Here is a 23,042-nt window from a genome sequence, read left to right as displayed (position 1 = left end):
TTTGTATCTAAGAGAAATCCTTGTGGGTTTCTCTGTTGCTGTTTATATTTATCTAAAATATCACAGAATCACAGAGTGGTTGAGGTGGGAAGGGACATCTGGAGATCATTTAGTCCAATACCTCACTGCTCAACTAGAGCAACAAGGTGAGTCCCTAAAGATGGAAATAAGCCAAAGGAAAAAGAACAGATTAAACAGAGATCTAAAGAGCTGCCTCCTTCACACAATGATATACACAAGTAAATGTTACACTACTGACTGTAATTGTCAAATTTAGGCTCAGTCCATATAGATCTTTCATGTCTGGAAAGATGGTTTATGCAATGATTAGTCAGAAGCTCCATCAAACCTACGAAACACTTCAAGAACAGTACCTGACATACTGATGTCAACTTTTGGGAATTTTATCTACCAATACACTTCACAGGGATAGAGAGAAACACCGGATCTTAATTTTCTAGACACAGTAGTTGGTGCTCATTAGACTGAAGCCTTCTTTACATCTTACACTGTTAACTATACATTGTTACTATACACTACTACTTTATTACTACCCTCAGTTCCTAAAGCAGCAACTTGCAGAGATATAAGTTGATCCTGAAGGGACCGGAAACTCAAGAGTTCACTCTCATTTGTACTAGCAGATAATTAGTAAAAAAAACCCATGTGATTTACTAGATATGATTCACCTTGGTGCAATGGAAAAAGCTAAAGTCAAAAGAAAATTTAAAGCAAATATTTTGACAGTTTTTTATTAAGACACCCTGTTGGGAAAAAAAGTTTTGTGTCCACAAAAATGTACCATTTATTGCCTAAATTGCATAATTGGGGATAGGGGGCCCTTCAAGTGACTCTTTTAATCTTCTTTATTCTTGGTACAAACACTAACTCTTCTAACATGCATCTTGTAGTAAAAGTAAAAGGAGGAAGAACACAGAAATGTGCTCTAAGCATTTTATTTTTCTTCTGAGTATCTGAAGCACAAATAAAACTATTACTGAACTCAGTGTAACTTGTTTTTACAATTAGGAATCTTATATTTTTCAAAAAAATGTATCATTTCAAGGACAGTCAAGAATAATAATGAAGAAAATATGCAAATTGTGAGACTTGTCAGTAACATTAATAGATAGAGGAATAACAGATAAAGTAAATTATCTTAAAAGTAAGGGCCTTGTAAGCTAACAGGTTAATAACTTGCAGCTTATTGGAACTTCACAACAAATGTCAAGATTAAAGGGTGTTAAGTTTCAATTTTTTCTTTCCACATGAAGCCATAAAAAGAAAGATACGATCACATACAAAACACATGAAATAATAATCTTGGAACATGTTACATTGGATTTTATGCCACCCATTACCTGCCATGCACAATCTTTATATTCAACTTCTCACTTATTATTTGTTTAGGTTTTTCTAAAAGCACCTTTACTTCAGTGATTTTGCTCTTATGTCACATACTGATATCACAGTTTAAATGTCCTACTCCTCCCTATGTTTCAAATCTTTTAAATTCACACATGTCAATGAGATTATTATAAAAAGATGCTTTTGTGTACTTGATAGATAATGCCAAATACAGATTTTATTGAAGACCACACATCTTATTCAGGGAAAACTATTTTTCCATTAAAATTATCTGCAGGTCAAGTCTAAGAACAAATTCAAGCACAAGACATTTCCCAAATCTGACTCTTATTTTTACGCTTCCCTGAACACATTTCCCTGTCTGGTCTCCAAAACAAATTCCACTTTGACCCGAAAGGGCACAAGGGACACTTCAATCAGAACATTTGACAAGCTCTTTTCATTTTTAGTGACATTTAAGAAGTCATACAGATGCCTGCAAAACAGATTGTTATTATTATTAGGCAACTGAAAGTAACACAATTCTGCTGATGAGCAGTAAAGGCATGAGCACTTAGCTTTAAACACTTAAGTTGTACAACACCTTAAAACAGCACATTAAAACCCCCATAATAATGAGTACATAAAACATAGGCATTTCTCATACTAACATTCAGCAAGATAGTATTTTTGCGAAACAATGGCTTCCCTAGTGCTTGTCTTTTTTTTTCTAGTTTGGTTTTTTTTTTATGTGAAAAGTTGGGGCTAAAGGGCAACACACTATCAATTATAAGTATGACACAGAAGTTTATTTCTCAGTATTTACTGTAATCTGAGAAATGAATAAAATGTTTCGCAGGATCTTGTCCAGATTTCCCTTAGGAAATACGTATGTGGGCGTTAAGAGAAGGGACGCTCAGTAAGGAGGAATTTATCTCCAACCTCAAAAAGCACACTGATGTCAGAATTATGGACATATGAAATTGCAAATGACTTCAAAATGATCTCTTCTCACTCAAGCAGACTAGAAAATGTAGCTTGCTGTATGATCCAAACCCACTTCTGTCAGTAAGCATCTGCCCAAGAGGCAGACAGGAAGTCGTCTGTGTGCTAACCTGCAGTCAGGTTCCAGGACGTTAAAGCTGTCTCATTTTCTGAATCAGTCTTCAAATTAATTAGGAATGTAGCACTGAAAAGAATGAGCTGAAACTACAGCAAACTATACATCGTAGTTACACAAAGCAAAACCAAGTTTGGTTACCCCCACCCCTAACCTTTCCGCCCTGTAGCTTAACTTGAAAACTGGGAATTGTGTTAAATTCTGGTGATCTTCTTGGGTTAACAGAGTCACAGAACTGCGCAGTGTGGGAAGCCACCTAGTGACAGAGGAGCACAAATATGCCTGGAGCTGCCCAAAGTTTTAATGAGATGACGCAGTTGGAGCATGTGATGACTGCTGTTTTTCTCACTGACTTGCAAGCTGTGTGGTGTACTGGAGTTTAGAGAATTGCACGATGATTTCTGAGTCTTTTATGAGTCTTACTGAGTCTTCTAAATGAAGTGTGAAATAGCAAATTTTCTCAAAATGGGATGTACACAAGAGCAAAAGGAAATTTATCAAAATGTATAAGGAGAAGATTTTATGCAAATTTTAAAGTAATGATGGCACTATATGAAGAAAATGTTCAAACTTGTGAGGCTGAGAGGAAATAACCTAAGGGAGGCAACTGTGCAAAAATGGAAACAATCAAAACAAACTATTTTCTTCTAACTCAATGCAGAAGTCATTCAGCAGACTCAGAAGAGGAAGTTTTCATGACCCAGAAAAAAATACTTGGAGAATTTATGTGTACCTAAACAGCATTTCTCAAAAACTTGAGAGCTCAAAAAATAGCATGAGCACAGAAAACTGCACAGCACAATTTCAAGGCCAGTAATGCTTGTGTACAAACAATGCACCATCACATTTTTTGCCTATGGCAAAGAACTTAACCAACATATACCTTCTGACTCCACTAGAAAACCTCACAGCACATGAACTGCATATGATTGTACTACATAAAGAGCCAAGTGGATGATGTAGATTAGATGTCAGTTTACTTTGACATATCACCAAATAGCATCATTGAAGAAATCCATCATCATAACAACAGCAAAATTAAAAATATGTGTTACAGTTCAGCTGGCAGTATTAGAATACAATATGGAGTTGCCATTGTATGTCACTTTGGATAGCAGAATAAAGCCAAAGAAACAACTGTTTACAGGAATAATTCTTAGGTGTCATATGTCAACAAACTTAATGAAGGATTGGCTGAACACTTCTTGGAATAGGACAAAACTCATGCTGTTCATTAAACACATTTTTTCTAGACCCATTCAAACCGCATTTAACAAGAGCAATGAAAAATACAATCTCAGAAATGAATACAAGTCTTCAAGTCATACCACAAGTGATGTCACAACTGCAGGTATTTGATGTCTTTTAAAGACCCTTTGAACTCTATAAATTTCTTTCCTCTCATAATTATTCTTGGCAGGGGATCATGCTCTAATCTGTACAGGGAAAATAAAGGAGCCCAGTTCAGGATTACTTTGTCATTGATAGCATCACATCAGAGAAATTCTGATGCTATGGCTAAGGGGTTTCACAAGTTCTGTACTTGAAATCCGAGGGATAGAACTGAAATTTAAAGAAGTGAGTTCAAGCATTGAATACTTTAAAAATGAGAAAGTAGCATTGTGAAGACAGTACCAGTGGCAGAAATCATGAAGACGTGTACAAAGCCGAAAAAAAAAACAGTCTTAAAGCGTAGGAGAAAAAATTAGCTTGTTTCAGGCAAATAGTGAAAAAATTTTATCCTAATTATGTATTTTATACAGGTATTTAATAAACTTTTTATGTATAAAAATCTTTCTTTTTGTGAGGGATCATCTTGAATTCAAGATCATCTTCCTTTCAGGTTAGCATGGTAGCAGACTTTTACTCTAGAAGGATCCACAAAACATCTACATCCTATTCACTATTCATCAAAGCAATTCTGTATAATACAGACTAGTGCAAACATCAGAACTACCATGGACAACAGTAGAGAAACTGAATACATCAACAGCTTCCACCTTCCATGCAGCAGAAGGGACTTTATCATACTAAACTCCGGATAGTCCAAAAAAGTTGACCAAACCTAATACTACTGTGGAATAAGGAGGGCCACGGCCACCTCCATCATTGTAGACAAGGGGTAATTCCTCTGCCATCAGCTGTTGATTTCAGTAAACAATTAACAGTAAGTTGCACCACAAGCTGGGTTTCTTGGCACTGAAGGAAGCACCCCACAGAATCAGCTGCTTTGATGTTTGGGAGAAGACAGAAATCAAGCTACTCAAGACAGAGGAAACAGCCCTTTCCTGGCCCAATCCATCTACTTTCTTTTCTGCTTTCTTAAATTAGCTTTCCACATAAGCTGCTCAAGGAAAGTAACTAGCAAAATGCAATACTTTCCTGCATGAGGAAGCGTAGGTGAGCAGGTACATTCTCAGCAATGGGGACACAGGAACAAGACAGACACAGAAAGAACAGATGACTATGAGCACAACAGCTGGCAAGATCAGAAGGTGAGCCACACTGATATATACACCTATTTATGACACTTTTTTCCAACGTTTTCAGTGAAATTGTGACCGTCAAGCACCTAGAGATTTTGTAGCACTTTTTGTAGCAGATTGTTACATAAATTTTATATGCCTTCAACAAATGTGAATCAGTAATAACTGAAGAAAGAACAATCTATCAGAGAGTGTCATCAGTATGCTACTTAAATATCTAATTCAGAAATAATGACCTTGGCTGTGAGTTACAGTAAGTTGCAGTGGAAAGAGACCTTAGGCAAAAAAGAAGACTGTTAAAACTTTATGTTGTAAACAACTGTTTTGCCTTTTCCCTCAGTTACAGCAGTGTGGTTTCTTCAAGCTTTGGACTACTAGCTTTTCAGATTTTATGATTAAAATTAAAATGCCTAGATACACACAACTATGTCATCTATCATTCTCATTACGTAAAGGATTTTGTGATTTATGCCAAAGCAGAAGAGACTGATATGTGGTAGATGAATGGGTGAAATACACACTCGGTATACTATAACTAAAATCTAAACATATGTACATGCAAATACTGATTAATATATAAACAACAAAGTAGAGCTTTCCTTTCAAAAACACATACACTATCTTTGTAGCCTTCCTACCTTCCCTGTTTTCTGAAGGTAATTGACATAATAGGCTCTAGCATGTCATACATGTTTGACCTAAATAGTTATGCAAAGTATCCATTTAGATATTATAAGCTAAGGTAGGGCCAAAGTAATTGTGTAACTTCATATTTCCTGGGGAGTTCACCTAAGCAATTATCTTGAACTAAAGTAAAAGTAAATACAACATGTGGTAATGTAATATGTAATTATATACTAACTATATTATTATAATAATCAGAAAAAATGCTATTTTGCCTCTCCAAGCGTAATATTGAATGTAAATCAAAACGTTTTGATCTTTTATTCTAAAAATTGAAATCTTTCAACTGCAGTGTCACTGACCTTGAAAAGTAAAACATTAATACATAGAAAATCTCTATGTCATTAATGAACAAACTAAATCAGATAAATTGAAAATTTGGAATTCAACCTTGTAAGTATTCAGTCAGAGATGTTTGTCAAATATGAAAAGATTTATAATTCAGAGTGTTCATTCAAAATGAGGACAGCAGTATTTTAGAAGATGGAAATGACGAAAACATTGTGTCATAGCCGGATATACAAAAGTATATAATCAATTTTCAAAAAAAACAAGCTTATCACTATCAAATAGTAAGTGATTTTTCACATACCAGAAAGATTTTAAGTTTCCATCACTCTCTATATTTTTATCTAGAGATAACATTGTACTAAGGAACAGATTTGAGTTCACAAGAGTAAACACAGAAAGCCAAAAAAATTACAGTTCTTCTGCTGAACTGATGAGATTATTACTGAAATATCCCACTAAATCCATCAGAGAAAAGCACTGGCTTCACAAGTTGTCAAACTTAAGCCGCAACATCCTTTTCTGAGAAATCAAAGATATTTTGGTATGGTTTTAAGATGGTGACTCCAGAAAACTCATCCCTGTTACAAAGGAGTCAGAGGGGATGAGAATTCACAAAGAATTTTCAAAGGTCCTACAACTGTAGATGATGTTTGTTGAATGCCACAAAAAGGTGGAAATCTAGGTCAAACCGTTCAATTAGCCAAAAAACTGCACAGGCAACACAGGCCACTGCAAGAGCTCAGGGATTCTACAATCATAATAAGGGCCTCTCTTTATGGACTTATACTTGCTACTGTAATTAGAAAAAATCTAGTGCATCCTTGTTGATCTCTATACTACTTTGCTAAATATTAATTTTAAATCACTCTTCAGACTGGCTAGACTGTATTCCGTTAATCAGCACTGAGTGCTGCTTGTTTATGATCATGTCCATGATGTTCACTTCTCTTTCTTGCAGAGAGCTCCTCAGCGCCAAATACTAGTGTGCATCTGCAGTCACTCCATGGTACAGGGTCTCCATATGAAAGTGGAAAGTTGTATTGTAACACAAGGGGAGGAGCAGACCTAACTTCTGGAGAAGAGACACTCTGAACTGGTAGAGCAGGAGCAGAATATTGCACGATCAGCCCTACAAGCCCAAGCCAGTGCAGCCATGCAACATCTCCCTGATATAGCTGGACAAGAGTCAAAGTAAAACAAAAACAAGAAATACTGGACCCTAAACTTCACCAGACTTGTCTCCTAACTCTGTCTTCAATAGTTCAATTTCATGTCATGTGCTCCTGGTCCTCTGCTTTTGCACCTGAGCCTGCTAACTTGACTCCCTGCAGTACTGTCAGATGAATAACTAGTGCATATTTCACTGACAAGAACTGCAGTGGCATCGTCAAGTGTTCCCAAGGACATCAGTATCTCTCTCTGGAGTATCTAATGCTGGCAAAGGAATAAATACTGTTCAGACTGGACTCTACACATCTGTCACTGTACTGGCATCAAATGATTTGGAAGCAATAACTATCCTTCCATCAGAGCAAGCAAACAGAGCCCTTTGCTTCTCTTCTTGATCTTTCTGTTTGCAATCCCCTCATTTTTGAGATGATGTCACTGCCATCTGGGGAACCTACTGATAGTTGTTGTTCTTGAGTCATCTCGCCAACTGCAGCAACGACATGGGAATATGACCTACTTTTAACACCAAAAGCAGCTGGAAATGCGTGCTGATTCAATGACAACCATCAATAGCAAAATGAATCCTTAAACACCACCAAAAACTTTCCAGATCTCTTAACAGCATCATTTTACTTGGTTTTTTTTGTTTTTTTGCAACTTAGCACCTCACAGGTAATAATATAAATGGCCAGTCTTCGCGAGCGAAGATCCGGGGAAGGTCTTTCCACCTTCCAGCCTGCGCATTGGATTTTTTAGGTGAGACACAGTGTGTGCGGAACTGAGCCCACCCTTTAATCCTAAGGTTCATCTGCCGGGGCCAAGCGAGCTTGGACGGTGGCAGCGAGGTCCTCAGGACGTAGGTGGGTTGCCTTTAAGGGCTAACGAACCCCACCTGCCCGGGAGTGGCCCTGACCGGGAATCGAACCCGGGTCTCCGCGGTGATAGCGCGGCGCCTTTACCACTGGACCACCAGGGGCTCCACCTCACAGGTACCTACTTATTAATCACCAAAAGTAAGGAAGAAGAAAACCAGCTAGTGCTGTCAAGTTTTAAATGCGACAAAAGTTAACTAAAGCAAATACTTGAGATAATCACATTTAAAAAATTATAGAGTTAAAACCATTTCATTATAGAATTGAAAGCATTTCATTTAAGTTTATGATACCTTTTTTTGGCACAAAAAAACAAACAAACAAACAAACAAAAAACCACACCCAGAATTACCTACACTTTCATGAACATACAACTCCAGGGTATTTTATACATTCAAACCTAAGCAAATGCTGATCTGAAATCTATAGAAAAACTATTACTTGATCTTATACAAAATTAAAATGCAACTCTTCAAGAGAATTAAATCCTCATATTCCCCAAATCATCATAAAACTGAAAAAGTTTCTTACAACAGAAAATTATGAAAGAATAGAATTTTAACCTTTCACAATTCATAACCAGGGAAATATTCCTGCCTGGGAAAATCAAGATTGACAATAGTAACTTTATAGCTTATATCTCCATGCTGAATTTTTTTGTCACTTGATTCACGAAACAAACCAAATATTGTATGTAGAACCACTTTTTTTTTTTTTTTAATTCTTGTGCTAGATTCAGATCCTTTGGCAGCTAAGAAACATTTTGAATGACCACCACTCAAGAACTTCAAAGCTTGGCTTAAAAAAAACCCTACAAAATTAGGAAGGTACATCAAGCTTTTAAGCACTACTATGTACGTTCACTCTTAATACAAGGTTTGCTAGCAAGGACTTTCCTGGGAGAAGAAAGGTCGCAGTTCCTCAGCACTGAGAGTATTAAGTTTGAAGTGTTATATTTAAGACACGAAATCAGATCTGAAAATCTTTCTGATATAAGGTATCATGCTGATATTCTCTAAGTTGTTCTAGCACTACATGAATAACCTATCAAGCTTGGTTAGATGGGTAATTTGAATTTATTTTTCACTTGAATAATGCTTTTAAAAGCCCTTCTCCCAAAATAAAACATACACAGATGTGAAGATTGAGAAGTGGACAGTGCTTCCACTGAAATCCAGATTTGTCTCAGTACGACTGTTCTCAGAAATACATTCAAACCCAGATGCTGATGTTTGCTGGGTTGAATCTTAAACACCTTCCTGTCCTCTGAATAGCTTCTTAACAGGGAAATCTAGAAAAGTAACAAGAGAACAAGACTCAAGAATATATGGGATTCATGCAGTGTTTTCATATAAGGGAGAAAACCAGAAAACCTTGACAGAGACTTGGCCTTTTGGATGTGTTCACGCTGCAAATTTGACGTGAGTTGCAACAGATCTTCACTCTCAAAATAGTCTAATACATGCATGTACACTGCTATGTTCCTTTTGATTTTAAATTCCATTTTCAATGTGTGTTCATTCTTCTCTAGCCAGTCACATCAGCAGTACAGTAACTTGTCTGCTCCGGAAGGAAAGACAGAGGTAGAAACTTCAGAAAGAATACAGAAAGCACTTCAGCAAACCTACCCATCAGTAAATTTTAGTGTTGGTTCATATTCAGGTGATACTACACTCCTTTCATGTTTCCCAAGGCATCCAGAAAAAACACAAAGTTGTATTTGAAATGTATGGGAGTGGTAATAAGGGAGCTTAAGTCATGCAAACAACACAGATACATTAGTAATAGTCCAAGCTACAGAGTGGAGAGCTCAGGATACAGAATTAATTAACACGTGGAAGACCAAGTCTTGATCTTATTAAAGAGAGCTGTCTAAGTGGCTACATGGGTTATGAAACTGGCACTAATGACTATTAGACCACAAGGAGAAAAGATTTTTCCCTAGACTGAAATGAAGTTGTAATGCAAAATGAATTTGAGAACACTTCTCTTCCTTATTTCAAACTAAGAGATAGAATAATCACATTAGGACACTATTCTGTAAAAAAATGTATGCCTTTTCTCCAAGCAGCATTTATTATTGCTTGTTTCAGGAGGAAGACCTGTACAATACATGTTTACGACATAAATAAAAGTGAAAGAGACTTAACCAAATGCCCTTAATTCAAAGCAGAAAATTATTTTGGAGTACAGGAACAAATCAAGGTTTCTAGGTTCAAGATCTCCTAAAATCACTGTGAAATTTACTAAGACAACTATCCAAGCACTGTCAGAATCACTAGTTTTTATTAACTGCCTATTCTATTAAAAAATAAAAAAAAATACAGGAAGAAAAGGTCTCTTATTCAAGAGGAGAAATACAGAGGTCAATCTACAGCTTGTATGGGATACTGGGTGGTAAGGACTCCTTATGTATCTAGTACATGGAAAAATGAAAAGTCACTAACACATTTTTGTGTGTCAGTGATGTTTTTTAAGTCTCTTGTGCCCCCATTCTGGTAACTCACCACAGTCTCTGCAAACATACTTGGAAACTGTAAATGTAAATTAAAAAAGATTTCTAAAGGAGAAAACAGCACATCTCAGTGCAACCAAAATTAACAGTAGAAAAAACTGTCCATTACTTTAAAAAAAAAAAAAAAAAAGCCAAACATTGAACAAGGCACAGGTCTCTCCAAGGAAAGAGCAACGTTATTTTAGGGACAAACAAGTGAAAACTCTAAGCTGGCTCACAACAGACAGAAGTAGCACTTAATCTTCATAGATATTCCATAGCTAGTGAGTTTTCATTTTGTTTTACTTTGTTTTTATTACAGACTGTACATACTGTTGTGGAGACACAATATGTTTGTCCCTTAATAGGACAGTCTTGATTGATGCAAAGGAATAGCTGAGGAAGCTCTGAGAGAGCTCATGTACAGCAAAAGTCTAGGGAAAACAAATATGAAGGGATGTGTGCATATGTAGGCCTGCATTTGTGCATGGATAAGTATGGAAAAAGTTCACAGTTATACAAGGAAAGAAGCCTTCAAGACAGGACTTTTTTTCCCTCCATGTCTGAGAGAAGAAGGAATCAATAACAAGAAGTCTCACATCAATTATCAAATTTGATACCATCTTGAGTTAAGTAACAAACTTTATTCTACAGTGTTGCACTTCAATTGCACCCATGTTCTCAGACACAGTTGTATGAGAATGAGACATGTCTTAACAATCAGCATTTTTGGAGACTCTGAAAATAAAGTGGTCCTGCTGAATTCTCAGAAGAATAGTTCCAGCTGGCGGATGTCCTTGTATATAAAGTTATTCCTACTATTGGAGAGGGAAAGGGGTTAGCATGAGCCCTCAAAGACTACAGCGCTTCGGGAGATAAGGGATATACACGCTCCAACAAGCTTTTTCTTCCCCTGCAATATTACAGAAGAGGACAAGAGTTCATCAAGGCCCCATGTGGAAACGGTAATACACCACCGCCTCTCACAGGGCTGACCTGACTGGCCTCAGCTGCTGTATCCATGAGCCTGCTCTGTGCCAGGAGCCCCAGTTAAGCTAAGGCCTATGTTCCTTGTCCTGGCTTGAGCTTAATTACCATGCCCGCTTCCAGCCCTGCGCTCATCTCCAGGATGGACCTCAGACCTGTGTAGTTTGTACCTTTCTCCTGAGTCCTGTCTCCAGCTCATATTCTTTTGATCCTGACTGGAGTCCCTGGATAGACCCAGGCCCTGGGTGATAACTCATCACCCAGGTACATGGTGTGACTCTTAGGGATGTCCTGTGCAGGGCTAAGAGTTGGACTTGATGACCCTTGTGGGTCTGTTTCAACTCAGTATATTCTGTGATTTACCACGTCTGGCACTGCTGGTGGGTCCTGCTACCATCCCCCAGCTTTGCCCCACTGCTTAGGCCCCACGCCACCAGGTGTCCTGCCTGTGCTGGTGGCATCCTCAGCTCCCTTCCGGAATGTCCTCCCTCATGGAGAAACCCTGCTCATGCTGCTCCCAGACACTGTCACTCAACAGCGTAAGACAAACACATTTCAAAAGAGGAAATCACTATTTTTAACAAAGTATTTGTTACTAATTTAAGACCTACTAGTCTGATCCAAACTCACCTCAGTAAAGAGGACTCTCATCTCTCAATAGAGAGCACTGCACCAAAAACTAGTCTTCAAAGTTTTCTCCAGTCTCTACACAGAGAAAACAACTCAACTCCAACATGGTATTGGTACTGAAAGTTGCCATGGCCAGACTAGTAATGCAAATCTGATAAAATTAACACAGTAAAACCACAGTGAGTAATATGTACTGTGTCTTGTTTTTCATTGATTGCATTTTTGTATTTTCAGAAACTGTGAGTGCTGCTGCCTTTCTAAAGCTATGCTTTAACTTTCAAACCCAGAACAGTAACCAGAAAAGTTACATACAGTACACAGGTGGAGAGGTTGGGAAGAGGAAGGGGAAGAGAAAGACAGGAAAATACAGTAACTTGTATTTCAGGAGAGACAGGAGAGCAGACAATATAACACAGATTGAGATATTAGTTAATTTAGGTGTCTTATACACCTGACTTGTTTGTTTCAGGCTTTCAGAATGCTTTGGTCTTATCAAGTCATCATCAGCCACCTATGTCTAATACCCTACAGTATCATTACTGTATTACCCTCTCTAATTAGGGTAGCAATAACCTGGTATCAGAAACAGCAATACATTTTGCCATCTTAAATTCACTGCTACAAGTCAAAAGACATATGAACAAGACCATAGCTCAATTAGCTTACTACCCTGACAACATTTACAACTAGAAAGATATTATAACATTAGATTGTGATAAATATTAGTGGAAAAGGAAAATTTATAACATCTGAAACTCAGACACAGCCAAATGTAAAAGAATGCTCATTTCAATCACAAAAAGCATTTTCATGGGCACAAACAAGATGTCAGCAGGAAAGACAATAAGGGAAAGAATTTGAATCACTTAAAGTAACTGCACCAGAAAAGCTCATATCCAGACCTCAAAAACAATCCATGCATGAAAATACAGTTTAAAAAGGTATTATAATTCAGCAATACGACAAAACGTTACCCTTCTTTACCAGAAGTCAGAGGAAGAAAAAGTAACCACACTAAGCCTTGAACTGGTATTCTGACCTAAATAGCACACTATGTTTTACAGCTAATTATGAGGGCTACATTACTTACAGACAAAGAAGTAAGAAAGAAGATAGTAGCAAAACTCTTTTACGAAATGTTTATGAATGTGCTAATCTAAACTCAAAGTGAGCTAAGATCCATCCCTTTTTTTTCTCTAAGCAGTAAGTTCACACTCACTTGGAATGCCTAGAACAATGCATTTTAAATCATACCATCAGGGAAATTTCTATGCAACTTGGAGAAGATATGAAAATCAGAAGAGGACTTGTGTGGGATTTCTTTTGTTCTTGCTGTTTTGTTCCTTTTTTTTTTTTTTTTTTTGTAGTAAACTGACAAAATGGGACTTTAACAAGTAAAGTTGAGAAAAGGAAAGCATCAAGGTAAGGGAGATTGAAGTAGAATTCCTCAAAGTAGGAGTACAGAACAGAAGCTTGTAGTCTTATGGGGAAATGGTTGTTTGATAGGAGAGAGTAGATTGTTCAAATGAAGAAAAGAGTAAACATATACAGAATATCTCCTTATCTTTAAACATATTAGAGGGCAAGACAGAAGTAACTATATCTAATTTAGCAATCAGTACATCTGGTCTGACAATCAACTCAGACAGATCTTAATGACATTTACAGATCTTAATGAGCTACTAACAATATTCCCAAACTAACATCTTAGAAATCAAAAGAACACAGGAAAAATACCCTCTACATACCCTTTTCTTGTCATACCCAAATAAGCAGGGATTCATTTTCCAGAAAGAACATAATTTAACATCTTTCACTATTCAAAAGTCGTTATCCTGCCTCCTTCTGTGTAGCTTAGGAGTAATACACTAGGTCTGCAGAAAGAGACAAATGGAATTTCTCAACAGTACTGGATGTTTTATAAGTTTTGAAGACTCTTACCCTGTATTGATGGAAATTATTTCTATCAGTGGATTCTTCCTAATCTTTGGCAAATCCAGTCGTGCTCCCCCCAAACGTTTTCCATTATCCTTTTTCTGACCCAGCAGTCTCACAGAATGACCTTCAAATGAAGCAAAAACATTCAGTCAATACAAAGAACAAGTCCCAGCACATTTGTTTTGATTTGTTCTTCTTTAGAAGTAGTGTTTATACTTCAAAGATTGAAAATGAGAATGAGATGTAATAATCTATTTCCACCAACTGGAGCATTTAAAAAGAGACACTGACAGGTAAAATACATGATCTTAAAATGAACAAATTATTTCATCCAATTATCTTTTCACACTTCTATTTTCTATTTTATCTGATTAAAATGATCTAAGCAGTTTCATTTTCAGCTTCTCTAGCAAATATCAACATAGCAGTAATATTTAAATGAGTCGTATAGAAGGATTAAAATATTTTTCCCCAAAATTTCATTCAAACCTAAATTAGTAGGTAATAAGCAACTAAATACTTTTTTAGCTTGTAATATGGAGAACCAACACATTTTAAAGGTATCTCACTGTGTAAGTCTGAGGGAAAGTGCTGTGAAGCATATCCTGACAACATGTCCATGGCTAAGCTGATTACCAAGATTTGAGTATATTCCTCCCACACCAAGACAACTGCAGGTCAGAAAACGGCCTCATAATTCCTTTCCTGAAACCAGTAATATTCAGAGAGTAAAATGAAAATAATTTCACCAACTGCCTACGATAGTAGATCAGTTATACCATGAGAGGACCTATATTTAAAGAGCACAAATGACAGGGTTTGCTGATACTCAGAAGCAAGAACTAACAATGAAGATTCAAAACAATTGTGTATATTATTGCAATACATAGTGTAAAATGTGCCCAAGTTATAAATGTAAGACTTTTATCATTTACTGCACAAAGCCAGATGAGAATAGGCAGATGACAGACAGCAAGGGAAAGCTAATGCTTTCCTGAATCGAGCTGGAAAGTAACCCCTTGCAGTGGAGGAGCAAGAGAAAGCATGTATCTGGTGAAGCTGGAAAACTCTTTCATAGCTACAGCTACAATCCCTCCAATCTTTCAGAGAAGAAAAACTTCCCCTAAAACAGGAGCAGAGTGAGAGGAATGCATGCAACTATGAAGTACAAGCTGAGCTATGTCCAGCATAGCAAAGTCTGTAACCAAATCAAATAAAAAACTGTGTTCATCCAAAGTTCCTAAAGTACATTACCAACAGCTATTTATTAAATTAATTCCTTCATCAGCCAAAGCCTTTCTTCACTGCCTGTTGTGAGGAGTCAAAAATTAATTTTTTAATAACGTTGCATTCATACTCTGAATTTATTTCTGTGATATGGCAATGACAGTCTGGAAAAAAACTACTTGTAGTATACCTGAGTCTTTCTCAGGGTTTTTTAAGATACATAAAAAATCTCAATCAAAAACATGATCTAATGAAGAAGTGAGCAGGACTGACCTGACAGAATAATGGTTAATACCAACGGGAGACATAATGGTTAATACTGACAGGACACATCATAATGTCAACACGAAATAAAAGGCATTACTTCTGCAGTTGCATTTGATAAAAATTTCATCATATCTTTCTGTGAATTTAGTAATATGGTGTTTGTGCTATTAACATTTGCTAAATTATTCACTTCTACCTTTTCCTGACAACAATAGCAACATCTTTGTCTCACAATACATTCAGTTATTTCCTGTCTAATGCTTCATTGAGGAGTTGCAAGCATGGTACCATTTTATTTACTTGAGTAACAAAAGTGACTGCATTATGTAAAATGTAAGAATTAAACTAGAAGCAGAGAGCATTCCTTTTTGTATTTCTTAATATATTGGGTTTTTATATAAATCAGTTTATTGATTTTTAAAATAATCAACTGTATTACTATACTAAAAGTGTATTTGGATTTATGGTTGAAAATACAGTGGAACTATTCACAGCAGTCTTAAAACAATCGGGTTTAATAATACATTACCCAAAATTTAAAATTCATACACTTAGAAGTGGGGTCAAACCACCATTCTTAAGTTTAAAGAACAAAACAAAACAAAACCGACAAACCACAAAACCAACCTGCCAACCCACCCCCCAGCAAGTAACATCTCAGAGCACAGAATCAGTGAGGCTTCATATCCTTGGAACACACACCCTCACAACAAACACTCATGTGAGTTACTGCTCTCTAATAGGAATTCAGCTCATGCTCTCCCTTTCTCATACTGGGAGCATTAATCAAACAGGTAAACTTTTCCATGGAACTTCTGAAAAAGGAGTGCCCTTAGCCTACAAAACTTAAGTATGAAATTTGTCAAAGGACTGCAAACTTGTAAGGAAGGAGGGAAATGGAAATAATAGCAAACTTGTGCAGGAGGTACAGGTTTATAATACATCTCTTCTTAGGTAAACAGGTAAAAAAACATAAAGACAAACCACTACTGTAGCCTAAAAAATCTTGTTCAAAAGCACTACTTCTATATTCTTACAGATCTTTGCCTTTCAGATGCTAAGCAATTTACCATATACATTAGGGAGGGAAAAAAACCCAAACAAACAACAAAACAACTAAAAAACCTTAGGACATTCTACACAGCAAACATAGTGCATAGGGAGTATAAGACCTAGCCTCTCCTACCTTCAGAAACTTCCTTTATTCAGGAAAGAAATCCCAGCTCTGTGACCATCTCCCATATGATTCCGTGAACATTAACATCCAACCCAACCCCACTCCTGAGCTCTTGAAATCTATGGTCTGGTAATCAAATATGGCAGCTTATTCTCACATGAAATATACTTCCCATATTCCTACTTTTCAATATCAGAATGACACTGAAGTTCAAGTTAATATGAGGCTTGCAAGACCTGTGGGAACTCAGGAACAACAATGTCCCTGCACTTTTCAGTCCTGACACCAGAGGCTTAAAAAAAGCAGTACTGGGAGATGAATTTTAGCACAGAGTTTAAGGCTTCCAAAAAGCAAGCAGTACATGCATATTCATCTACTTCCTTGCAGACACAATCAATTTTTTAATTTCTTTTTTTTAAGAAAAAACCCACTCAGTTACAGTATTTGTGACCTTAAATCCTTTTTCCTCAACTCCATACAAGGACTATTTTGTTTCATTTTAAGTAATCACTAAAGCATCTGTTTACAGAATTGCTGCTATTAATAAAACACAACTTGATAAACACTGAATCATACTTTTTCACATGCTGCAGATCTTTTTTTTCCTCCTACTTATTTCAAGAAAACTTAAAATAAGTATTTTGTTGTCTTCAATAAGGAAATGGCTAACTAACATGTTTTTATATTGTCTAACCAGCACTACTAAGTCCACACTAACATCAAGTGTAACAGAAAAAGCAGTAATTTTAAATCTCATTTATGACCTCCTTTCAAAGCTTAGAATGGGGCAAAACACTGCAATTAAGCTTTACTTCCAAAGCATTTTATCTGATTAAGTTACCTTCTCTCTGACATTACAGGTCAGATAACTTACCTAAGCAAAACAGGTGTCCGAAACCTAAAAGAGTCTTTCTTTTTATGTTTGTTTTGTTTCTTTCCTTTTCCTTTCTTGTTGGAAAGAAACATTTTTGAAATCTGAGTTAATCACAAGTCTATCATCATAACCATGAGTGCTCCATCTCAGATATCAAACAAACAACACTCCTTTTTCGATGGCTCACTGGATGATGCAAACTTTAAACACAGCTTAATGACAAAGAGATCTAGTCAGGTTAGATACGAGAGCCTAGGCAAATAAATCTCTTCTGCCACAAAAATAATTTTTCTACTTCCACATAATCTAACTGCAGACAAAATTCCACTAAGGAAAAAAGAAAAAGAAAAACAAAACAAACAAAAAAATCCCACAAACAAACAAAAACACAAACAAGAAACACAAACAACAAACAAAAAGTGTTTTAGGTCATGATTCAGAGCAATTTTTCACTACTTAGTAGATAATTAATACAGACTACTACACAACAGTACTAACCAAGTCCATCAAGGACAGTTACAGAGCAGAATCACTCATAGCAAGTGTAAATGAAATCAAGCTAGAAACCATTAAAAATAAATCAGAGCCTTCTAGTTTTCAGAACTGTTTAAAATTAAACTCAGAAGTCAGTAGATGTAATTCACATCACTTGGCACTGTCTGGAAAAAGGATGAGGTTGGAATGAATTAATCAGGATATTAAATCCTATTGTTAGTTTGAAAGAAAGCATTCAAATGTGTCTAGCTTGATAGATCAGTGTGCAGAATGAAAATATTTTCAAGGCTTTTTTTCTTACTTGCTAAAAAGGACATCAAAAAGTAACACAGTATTAATGGCATGTACATATGCCTTTAATCATGGATGCATGTGCTTCAGGACTGTGATGGAGAATGTCCAATCTTGAAATACAAATATATGAAGGGAACAGGTAATGGAATTTCTCTGCCGTAAGATCGTAACATTAAAGGTCCTGTGAACCTAAGCCTACCATCAGACCCATCACCTAGAACCACAGAAGCAAGACATTAGAGCAAACAGATTCAAATTTGACTGGTACTTTCCTAGTTTATTACAAGAATAAGTAGCCTGGATTATTTATCCTTAGTTAAGTTTAACTGACTATCAGTGTTGTATCAGATATTAGTATTATCAGCTTCACTCTGTCCATAGGCTGACACCCCTCAATTGCTGCTGGGAAATAATATCTGGTTGGACAATGGAGGAGGGCACCCATTGAGGATCTCTCCACACCCCTGCACACCTGCTGGAGCTACAAGTGTGCCTCTGAAACACAACTCCCAGCCAGACACAGAGCTCTTTCAGCTGTTAGCTTCAAAGTTCTGTGCAGACATCTCAAGCAGCTCAAAAACATGAGTTTAAAGAAAATCCTTAAAGATGCAGGAAACCCCAGCCTTGGTAGCAAAAATTTCTATTGTTTTCTGCTTGTTCTGTTACCCATTCTTTCCTTTTCCCAGTTACATCATTATGCTTAGAGGTTATTCACCATTTCCTGAAAGACACTTTTTTCCTCATAACACGGCTGCCAATGCACTGTTCTATACTTCCCTGATGTCTCTCACCAACCTGTCCAATCTTCTCCAGAATCTTCAGGGAAAAGCATTAAGCACTATTTCATGTATCCTTGCACACGTTTCCTTCCACCATTATTTGCTTCTTAATGAATAGAGAGTTTCCTTTCCTCAAGGCTAGCACTACTAAAAATGGCACATGGGAGCAGTGTAGCTAAGGAAAGTAAAGCCATATGAAGGGAAAACAAAGTAGTAAATTTCTTCAAAGAAAAACAAAGGGCAGAAGTGTAAAGAAGACGCTAAAGCAGTGATAAAAACTGAAAGGAGCATCAAGGAAATATAAAAGGTGCAAAAGGATTAGAAAACTTTGGTGAAAGTAACAAAAAACAGTCAAGAACACCTTAAAGAGAGAAGAGAGTTGAGAGGATCAAAATTAAAATATGTGTAAAGGCAGAAGAGGTAAATCAGGAGCTATTACAAATCTTGAATACTGGATTTATTTCCAGAGTTATGCTTTTCTAGCTCTGTAACTACTGAGTAAAATCAACCTTCTAAACAATTAGTTTGGATCTTCTGGCAGGACTAACAGAAAAAAATACCATCTGAAATAAAAGGATGCAACACAAATTGCTTAACACACTCTACAGGCTGTTATTAACACACTCTACAGCCAGGCTGTTATTCATATTTGAGCCCAAGACTCTTTAATTTGGAGGTGCTTTAAACCCAGACTTGGTGAGCTTGTAGAGAACAGGTAGGCTTAGAGTCCATGCCCTGGTCTGTCTCTGATGGAAGAAGCCCACGTGTAGCAAAGGCAGACCATAAGCTCTTCTCCCATCTTTACTCCCTGCCCTGCAGCACAAACAAGCTGTCCCACAGCAGACATGACTGATTTCAAAGGAATTCCTGAACTCCCCAGAGCAATCACAAGCTGCCAGACACACACAAGTGCAAAAACAAGGACACTAATTTGTTCAGGACTTTGCTGTGTGGATGCTCCCATTCCAACCAACCCTAGCTGGTCAGAAGCACGTTGGCATCCCTGAGTGTCATCGGTGGGATTTCCTGGTTCAAATACAGGAAGCAATGAACAGCCAAACCTAACTGCAAGGTACATGGCCTGCTCCTGGCCAAGCAACTAATATAAATTATTCCTCTTCTAGATCAGTGAAGATGGGAATATATTGTGACAGTCAGACTCCTTCAACTGGTGCAGGAAGGAACTGGGTCCACTACGAGACAAGGAATAATTCAGACTAATGCTGTCAGAATTACTGATCTTTCCCTGAGTGGCACGTCACCATGCCTTGGGCCAGGTAACCAGTCCCATCAGAATGCCAGTAGAGGGTGGTATGTTTGGTCCAGTCTCTGCAATTCAAAATTTTTTCATAAAAAGATTGCCTTCCACCCTCTATCAACTTAATAAGCTTCACAAAGACGTGCAGGTATTTCTACGCATACAGCACGTATGTTTCTAGCTTGAAATGCTGACAACTACTAAGCATTGCACTTGGAATTAGCATCCAACAATAATATTGTTTCAGAAGACTCCAGAATGTGAGAGTCACACAGGTGACAACAGGAGCTTTTTAAAATTCATTGTATGTAATTTCAGAAACAAGATATTCAGAAGAAAAGCTCTGCAGGTGGCCCAGATTGCTAAAATTCATACATCACTTTCTCTCCATTAAACATGCAATACCTCTTTATTCTTGGTATGTCTTCAATGTATGATTCAATCAGAACAATATCTGTAAGCATTAAAACCATACTGAACAAGTAAAACAGAAAAAGAGAAAACTATTAATGAGGAATTACTGTCCATACAAAAATTTCACCAAGTTAAATGAAGAATATAAGTATTCAAGAATATTTTTGACACATCCACAGTACTTTCCTCTCTGACGGCAAAAACACTTGAAATGCCCTATTAAGGCACTACTTCTTTTTTCAGGATTCAATAGCTTCACCCTACTTATTTTGAGATCATAGCATGTTATTGTCTTTCTGAAAGAGTGACTGAACGATACATCTCCTCTGAACTCAAAATGCCGGCTACCATTCTACAGCTCAGAAGGACAATACTAAGAATCGACTACAGGAAGAGTTCCCCTGACCCTCTGTCCTCACCTCTCTGTGAAGAAATGCATTTGATTATGATCAAAGATTCTGCTCAAAACCTCAGGAGATCCTGAAGAGAAACTTTCAAGGGAAAAGACATTTTGAATCAGATGAAACAGGCTGTGTTCTGAGGAAAAGTAACACTGAAAGGAGGATTGTTAGTGCCAGCTGCAGCAGCTCAAGTAACCTGCCTAATGTTTTGGGGTGTGCAGGTTGAACAGAACAAATTTAGTCGTAGAGCTGAACTTCGCTGAGTTGAACTTAGCACTGTATGCAAAAGCAAGCTTTTATTAAATTCCACTAGTTTGAACAAGGTATTCTTTGCATTTATGAGCCAAAACGACTCTCTAACAGAGCTAAACCTATCTGAGTCTAACCAATGTGAGTAGGACAGAAAAACAGGGATGCTGTAAGATGGTCATTCATTGAAAGCACAGAAAAGAGCACATACAGGTCTGTAAGAAAAGGCATCTTTTCTGTGCACATCACAGGCTCACTTAACAATGAGCAATCACAATTTTGCTACTGAGATTTTCAGTCTGTTCCCCCCCAACTGCTTGTTTCCTTCTTCTGTGGCACTGTGTATCTCCCATTCAGTTTTTGTGAACTACTTTCAAAATAAAGTAACAACAATGACCATCATAACAGAGGTAGTCAGCTCTATCATTTTTATAAGCTAAATCAATGAAATCATTACACTGAGGAAAATAATTACAAAACCTAGCTAAAACCCTGGATCATCTCACACACCTAATAGTCACTGCATGCCCAAAAGCATTTGAACAGGCACAGCAAAAACAGCAATAAACTGTGTTGTAAGAACAGAAACCAACAGAAGGCAATAGAAATCTCTTGTCCCAGCAGGTAAGATTTTAATGTTGAGCCACACAATTACTGTTGTTCTATAAAAGCAATCAAAATCTGTCTTTGCAGAAGCAGTTTCTCCACAACTACTGTATATTCTTCATCATGCTCTACTGTTTGTTTTGTTGGTTTTTTCTTTAAATTAGAGTCTACAAAGCTAAACTCCCAGAACTGATACTGGTACAGATAATGCTATTACTATTTTGAACTCATTTCTTTATTACATTGCATTATTAGTAAGCAGTCAGAAAGGGCAACTGAAATGCAAGCTAGTGCTCTCACTGAAGCATCTGGCTGCACGAAAACACTCTTCCTTAAAGGCCATACAGTGGAACACCTTCCAGACAGGTCCTTCATAAGCCAATGCTTGTTGTGACAGTAGTTCTTAACAGAAGGAAAAAAATGCTACTCATTTCAGTAGTGACAATCTTTCTACTCGTAACGATATTTCCTTAAATGACAACAGAAATTTATAATTATTTTTGTTAAGCAGGAATAACTCCAAAATTTCCAATCCAGGGGCACAGAAAAGGGGTAGGGGGTGACATACCACGTGATGCTGTTAACTTCAGTGATTAATATGTACACATGGGCAATGTTAAATCTTTTAACCACAGTCACATCACCAAGTTACTGACACTGTAGCTCTGTATATTGCCTACTGAAAACCTCATTTTTTCAACCCCTCCACTTTTTTTAGTCTGTCAAACACAGCTCCTGGCACAAGTTCACAGAATCATAAAATGTTAAGGTGTTGGAATGGACCTTAAGGATCATCCAGTCCCAAACCCCCTGCCATGGGCAGGGATATGTCCAACTAGACCAGGTTACTCACGGTCTTACCAACCTGCTCTTGAACACAGTTTTTCTGGTTAGTACCTTTACTTTTCCACCACCTCAGTTTAAAAGGCAATTCTGCCTCCTAGAAGTAGCGTTTTGGGTGTGGCACTGCTCATGGACCGTG

At 37.1% G+C, this 23,042-nt stretch overlaps 1 protein-coding gene across 3 annotated transcripts in view; it reads right to left on the bottom strand.

Annotated features, from left to right (window-relative positions):
• CDKAL1 (CDK5 regulatory subunit associated protein 1 like 1) overlaps nt 1-23,042 on the bottom strand; it is a 407,608-nt gene that overhangs the window by 238,221 nt on the left and 146,345 nt on the right. For all 3 annotated transcript variants that reach the window (XM_050328712.1, XM_050328692.1, XM_050328703.1), the window contains one exon: nt 14,023-14,143. In XM_050328712.1, the coding sequence (XP_050184669.1) occupies nt 14,023-14,143 (121 nt within the window). The remainder of the gene's footprint in view (nt 1-14,022; nt 14,144-23,042) is intronic.

Source organism: Myiozetetes cayanensis, unplaced genomic scaffold (assembly GCF_022539395.1).
Source record: "Myiozetetes cayanensis isolate MyiCay16 unplaced genomic scaffold, myiCay2020 scf1, whole genome shotgun sequence".
NCBI lineage: Eukaryota > Metazoa > Chordata > Aves > Passeriformes > Tyrannidae > Myiozetetes > Myiozetetes cayanensis.
This window is presented reverse-complemented; position numbering and strand designations above follow the sequence as displayed.